The 7,211-nt window shown below is 40.8% G+C and overlaps 1 protein-coding gene across 1 annotated transcript; it reads right to left on the bottom strand.

Moving 5' to 3' along the window:
• Nucleotides 1-1,958: 1,958 nt before the first annotated feature.
• On the bottom strand, nucleotides 1,959-5,933 carry LOC125941313 (uncharacterized). The gene is made up of 4 exons (XM_049658320.1): nucleotides 5,617-5,933; nucleotides 4,952-5,015; nucleotides 3,620-3,782; nucleotides 1,959-2,076 (listed from the first exon to the last, which is right to left on the bottom strand). The coding sequence occupies exons 1-4, from the start codon at nucleotides 5,800-5,802 to the stop codon at nucleotides 1,959-1,961; spliced, it is 531 nt and encodes a 176-aa protein (XP_049514277.1). The 5' UTR covers nucleotides 5,803-5,933.
• Nucleotides 5,934-7,211: the final 1,278 nt, after the last annotated feature.

Genomic DNA, 7,211 nt, shown 5'->3' with positions numbered 1-7,211 from the left:
ACACACAATAATTACAGGATAATTGTGTACACAAATGTAGAAATAGTACATAACTCTACGTGTGTGATCTGTCTTATACACTATTTGAACTTACACTGATACTGTGCTCATGTATTCTGCATGCATAAACCATTTCTGGTGTTTCATGCCCAGTAAAGAAGTAACGACTACTTCCTGCACCTCTGAACATAAATTGAATGCATTTATTGACGCATTGCAGTTTCAAGCTTGAGCATGTCCGCTTTTGGCTTGCCTGTAAAGGAAATGAAAGACGGCAACTGATCAAAACACTTAGACCGCTACAATGTGCATCCTTAATAAAAAATATAATGCCTACTGAGCATGCGTACATGGCCCATGTTTTTCATCACTGCTGCACAACATAAGAAAGCAGCAGTAGCTCCATGTTTCACTGCTTTGGTGCACAAAGAGCAGAAATCTTAACAGAAATTTCATAACGGGCTCATATGCATTAAAATCAATGTGTACAGGGAAAATCAGACGAACTAAACAGAAACACTAAATCAGTGTCGATTAAAAAGATTACTTAAAAACCCTACTTTCCCAAATCTCATGACAGGTTAATAAAATTAGGGCAAAACCTTCCTTTTATTTTATTTCACACTGAAACCCCAGCACCTGTATGTTAGTGTGACGTTTTGGATTGCAATTTCCTTTGTATTTCGGACATTCTGGCACATTATAAATTCTCGAATACTGCTGAGCTCAGTCTTTAGATCTTGCAGAATACAATATAATTTAAATTTAGGCTACCTTTACCAAATAAAAATTAATTAGGCACAAGAAAATGTCATCAAACCCATACATTTTTTGCCTTACCAAGCCACTTTGGTAAGAGCTGTTGTGTTTTTTTTTCTTTTAATATGACAATACAGCAAAGCTTATTCTTCTCTTTACTGACCCTTTAGTTTTATATAACCAGCCTCAGTACCTCTATCCACTGCAGTGTTCATTTATAAAATAACATAAATACAAATCATGGGAAAATCCAAGATGGTTTTAGATTAAACATATTTAACACAGGATTCAGCATGTGTTGCTGGACAGGGTTAATTGGAGGCAGCTAGGAGAGACCTTTGTCTAGCAGTGGACATAAACAGATCGTGATGACAGGAGGGATAGTGAATTTCGTGACACCACTGTGCAGCTCCATTAACTGAAGCAAACAAAGTAATTTTGTCTTCATATATGCCCATCCTGAGAATTACCAAAATGCTTTTATGCACTGACATTCTCCAACTGTAACAGAAGTATGTTTTGTTGACAGTCCCACATGTACTAACACTCTTTTGCTGAATAAAAGGCATATTATCACAAGCCAGCAATGAACAAATCTCTTCCCACTTTTCTTCTGTCCCAGCCTTGGTTATCAACCACTGGCATGTTCAAACTAAGGCATATTGAGATATCATTGGGTTCAACACTCCAGAATAACACGGTGTGTTAAGAGAAATGGTGTAATGAAGGGCTCTGACTTTATTTTCACCACCTTGTGTTTTTTAACATGCAGATAAACCTAACTACACGAGCATTTATTCATTCTTTGCATATGAGAATATGGCTGCCTAGTAACCGAATTCATGACCTAGTCTGCAGCAAAAGGCCATAGCCACTGTGGCAAATCAAGGGGGTTATTGTGTGAGAGTCCACCTAGTCGACTGTTTATTTCGCACACCGCCGTGTGGCTGGAGCTGAACAAGCAAAAATGAAACAGGTGCCATCAGCCTGTCTCCTCTTCACTCATACTGGTTCAGCCAATCAGCGGCGGCTGAAATGGACAGTCAACTAGGCGGACCCTTACAGAATATCCCCTTGGTGCGATGTTAAACAGACTTTACAAATTAACAATAAAAATGGAGTATAAAGCAACAATCAAAATAATATTCAGCCAAAATGGCAAGGTATCGGTAAACTCTGAAGGGCACATACTCACAGGTTCACTGAATCATTCGCAGCTTCTGCGCGAGTCTCAAAACCTTCGTGTCCACATTCGTGCGAGACTTCTTTGCACCTTGGCATCTGCTGCCCTTGGATGGATTGATGTCAAATATCTGCCTGTAAAGTAAATAGACACGTCAGACACAAATTCTCATTGTGAACAGCATTCTTGGCATTGTCAGATTACTTTTCTTTCTGGCTATCTAACAAAAATATGGGTCAATCCCAAAGATAGTGCAGCCTAAAATTGTAGACCGATGTTGCAGGTAGTGCAGTTTAACAATGCAGGCTTAACCAAGATCACGGTGCTCTTTAATTAAAAAGAAATCCTCCAAAATTTGTGACGCTAGGTTGAATAGAACCTCTGTCACACAGGTCAGGTTCTCAAACTGTACTTGCTCCGGTAACCAATTTTGCAAATCAGGGCTCCACCTTCAATGCGTGTATGTGACGCCACATGCGTTATAAAACGGAGAAACCTTTTGTGCCACCTCACACTGCCCTGGTTCCTGCATTGAGTTCACATTGCTCTACGGCTTCATCTCGCACAAGAAATTCCAGCTTGTTCTACAATATATTCATTTTTAAGAATGTTATTCGTATACCGGGATAGTCATCATAGATGTGTTCTGCCCTATTTTGTTTAAGAAGACTCATCAGTTTAGAAAGCATTCATACTTCAACTGCTTTATTTATATCTAATTTGTGATGTTATGCTTCACATGTGTGCCATCCAGTCAGAGTTAACCTCTACAATATGAAATAGTCACTAGTCCGCTTTAGTTTTTGTTCAGGAATATAGGCACACGCAAATAGAATTAAGAAATAAAGGAGATGCATTAGGAGCTGTTATAAGAAAGGAAGCAAGCAAGGAAACGAAAGACACCAGACACTAGACAGTTGGATATTTCTCTGGGAATCCTAAGTACCGATGTGCAGGTGGTGGACCTAGGAGCTCGGCTTTAGCTGTCCTCCTTGAACCAAAACTAGAAGAGTGCATTTGCCCGTTTGCACTACTATGAGGTCAACAGTGTTATTTGTGTGGCTCTTTTTGATGACACACAGTAGGAAAGGCTATCCGTAAGTTAAACATGATAATTAAGAGCAAGACATGCATATTTGCAAACAAGCAAGACTAGAAATACCAGTCTGCACACTACAGTAAAACTAGTCAACCACCAGCTATAATTTTTAACAGCAAATGAGACCCAATACATCCATGTATGGGGTCTCATCCATGTATTGGGCGTTTCCATAAATTGCACTTAAACACTTAAGAGGCACATTCCGCAAAAGGAGTAAATCCATGTCACACAAACCTCTATAGATAGCGCAATGTGCAATGGTGGAACAGAAGTAAACAAGAGATCAGGAGCCCAAAGCACTTGCATGGGGTTGCAAAAGTTCAAAAATGCAGATATGCCTTTGGTACTGTGAAAAATCTAGAACAACACTTATTGAAAGCTGACATGCTATTGCATCCAGAAGCTTTGCAAAAGAAGCAAGCAAGAAAGTTTCAGTATATTATCATTCACAAGTTAAAATTAAGAGAATGCAAATGCACATTATGGATAGTTAAATGTAAAAAAACATATCACGCGTAGCTTCGAAAACTTGCAATTGACATGCTCAGTGAATGTTGCATAGGTATGTCTCGCACCTTTGCAAGAACTCCAGGGTTTTTGCTGCACCATCCGCATAGGACATGTTAAAAACATAATATGCTAAAAATAGCAGGCATGTTGCTTCAACAAAATCCACATTCTCGGTGAAAAGAAGCTGCTGCTCGACTGCTACATAGCATTGCTGCTTGAAGATGCTTCCTGCAATAATAGAATGAGAAAAACACACAATTAAACCCTGTTGAAAACATTCATTGACATTTTAGAAGCTGCACTATTGTCCTATAGAAAAGAGACAACACACTTCATCAATTCCTTCAGTTCTGCACTGATTTACTGTGACAGCAGCACCTGATGTAATCAGCAAGACCATGATGTAATCTTTGCTTGCCTGTTTTCTCCTCAAATAATTTTGCTCACCCACTACAGGGGCATGAACAATAACAAGCTAGTCATTGTAGGGCTGTTGAATGGGCTAGGTGTGGCCGTAAGATATTAGGCTTGCCCAGTGCTGTGAGTCACCGCTCATTGTACGTCACTGTAATGTGTAATGACATCACTAAACCTTTTGTTACGCTTCCAACACAGTGACGTCGGTGTCAATCATGCTAGCCAATGGGTGTCGATCGCGAGAATCAGCATTTAGGCACTCTTTGGAAGCGAATTAAAATATATTTTAAATGTTTGCTGTGTCAAACACTTCTTGTTGAGTGTCCTTGCATACAGAGGAAGCCTATAGCAGGCTTTTTATAGCCTCACTCACAATTTGGTGTCTCAACCCCTATAAGAAGCAGTTGCTGTGTTAAAAGCTTCTTGCTTTACAAGCTCCATTAGTCGTTTTGGAGGTCCTACTTGGGGATGAATCAACTTTGAGGCCAAAACTTCCGGCTACTATATTGGGCACTTCGCCCTCTTTTGTGCTCGCTTTGGGTTCTTTTGTACGCCCAGTGGCTGGTGTCCCCCAACGCTTCAGTGCGGCTTGTGTCCAATGACCTAAAGCTCTCTATTCTGTAGTTATCTCTGACACTAATGTTAACAGGGAAATACAGAATTAGTACACCCATATATTTCTTTGCATGATAAGTTTTACATGCTCAGCAGAATTAGTACACAGAGCTAAAATGCAGCCCACAAATATCCCCGTGCTGTTACCATCTTACAGAAATTTACTCACAGCAGCTCAACATGCTTAAGGGCAAGTGATAGTGTGACAGCGTTCTTTTTCCAGCACTAGACAAATTTATAGGTTCAGCTCTCAACTGCACCTCCTCCTACCAGTTACACTCACAGATAAATTGTGCAGTGTAATCAGGAATTGTTGGTTTTAAATACAAGGATCAGTGGACATTAATGTCTACATTGGAACCTACCTAGTACGACGATGGTAGGGGTTGACGGTAGGTGGCCAAGCTCCCCCACAAGACTGGTGCCCTCCTGGATGAACAAAAGGATCCCGTGTACACAAACAGTACGAACTCAAGTATCCCAAGTGCAGTTGCTGTCCTTATGAAATCTCAACCATAAGAGATGCCATTCCGCACAGTGCAGTTGTAAAGGTCAAGCCTTCTTTGGCAAGTTCAGATAAATTTGAGGTACGTGGTACCTGGGTATCTAATCACTTGCGTCTGATAAATTATACAAATCAATGCCTTCTAGTTCACATGGGAGAACGAAAAAGGAGTCAATATGAAGCTTGGAACCAATAGGACCCACCAAGTTAGTTTAGAGCTGTGTACAGAGCAGCGGTAATGCATAATTAGTAAAAAAACAAGGCTGAAATGAAACCCAGATCCACTCGTTAAAACTATGCTTGCCTAAAACCGAAACCGGAAGTGTGGCTATGCTTAACTATTCAACAAAAAATATAAGCCAATTCCAAAGCAGCGCAATAAAAAAAATAAAGGGCTACATGACAGATTGAGAACTCAGAACAGAAACATTCATTTTCACACTTCTGAACAGCAAAAAATATTCTCAATTAATGAAAATCACATCCTATTTTTTTATAAATACAATGCACAAAAATACAACCTACCTCAAAGACTTGGAAAAGGCACTTTTCGTCGTCTTTGAAGTGGGCACACAGAAGGGGAAGCAGAGCCACCTGAACTGCTTTGTCATTTTCTTTTTCTTCATCGTGTACGTGGACAACCACACGCATCGTCTCCTTCCTTGGAGTCGATTCCATAAGGTGCATCATTTGTGGTGCACAAATCAACATTTTTTCTTGAAATATGGCCTGTCAAGATGTTCAAATTAAACAAACAATTATCAGATAAATGACTATGCTACAACTAGGTCTACTGTTTGAAAACATTATGCAGGTGTGAGAGTATCACAGAACGATTTCGCAAATTGGACTATCATTAGCAGCAGGTAGCTTTTGTACAATGCCAAATCTACTCAAGAGGAACAAGCAAAGTGACAAAACCCACTGCCCAACTCTTACAGTTATTCTCTTGAAAAATTCAGTGATGTTCACCTTGGCATTGCTCTCAAGGTTGCCTTGAGCTTAGTACAGTAACAAATGGGCAATGACTACTGGCATCATGGCACTGGCGGGGCTACTGTGCATGTGCTGAATCTGGGAATATTTATCTACTCAATTTACATGTGATTAGCTTTCCAACTAGGAACCAGCTTACGAAAGTTGACATTTGGCAGCTAATTTCTGAACTACTCCCTCGAAAAATTCAAATGGTTTTTTGAGATATCGGTCATTTCGCGTTTTCATAAATTGCAATTAAACACTTAAGAGGAACATTCCGTAGTTCAAGAAACATGCATGATCCTGCGTAGAACCTTTTCTTTTAATCTAAACAAACACTCCCATGCAAACAACTGAAGTAACGTCATACCTTCACATTCTTCCCGAGAAGCTTGTCAGCATGACCATAGAAAAATGGCCTTACAAACAGGAGTGGCCACTCCTCCTTCACTGTCAATGTGTGTGGAAAAGGTTCTCCGTTTATAAATGTCCTCTGTTCGGTCTATAGGTCTTCCATGTATTGTGTTGCGACTGCTGTATTAATTTCTTTTGCGTGTTTGTGTCCTTCATGTTTCAAGAATTAAATTTTTTCTGCGGTGTCACTAGGGGGCTCAAACCTGCGGACTGGCTGCCAGTTGGCGCAGCCATAAGCCCACCTTCTTGGCCCGAGGCTTGATGGTCCTGCCGGTGAAGTGGAACGTTTACCTCGATTTAGGTTTTCCACCCTATTTTCAAGCTGCTGGAACAAGGAGTCGTAACCCCGTCCCAGCAGCCCGCCATCCAACTTCCGGTCCTCAAGAGAGAGAGGGTACGCAGCAACAACTTGAGCAGCTGCGCTGCGTATCTCCTCTCTCCTGGGTCTGGATTGCTTAAGTAATAACTGGTCGGCCACCCGCCTCACCAGCTCCCTTCTCTCCCTTGGAAGGAGGGGCGCTTGATTTTTAAGGGCCTCTTGCAAACTATTTGGAAAGCAGCCAGTATCTATTGTAGGCTGGCTTAAAACGTATGTGCTGCTGGCTTTAGCGGGGGCTTCAAGCTCGGATATGCCTAATGGATAAAAGGAAAGCAGACAAAAACAAGCTCCAGATGAAAAGTTGAATCATGGCAAATGTACTGAACATGTAGTTTATTATATGAAAGCA

Source organism: Dermacentor silvarum, chromosome 11 (assembly GCF_013339745.2).
Source record: "Dermacentor silvarum isolate Dsil-2018 chromosome 11, BIME_Dsil_1.4, whole genome shotgun sequence".
Classification (NCBI taxonomy): Eukaryota; Metazoa; Arthropoda; class Arachnida; order Ixodida; family Ixodidae; genus Dermacentor; species Dermacentor silvarum.
The sequence above is the reverse complement of the archived record's forward strand: the minus strand, read 5'-3'. Positions and strand labels throughout refer to the sequence as shown.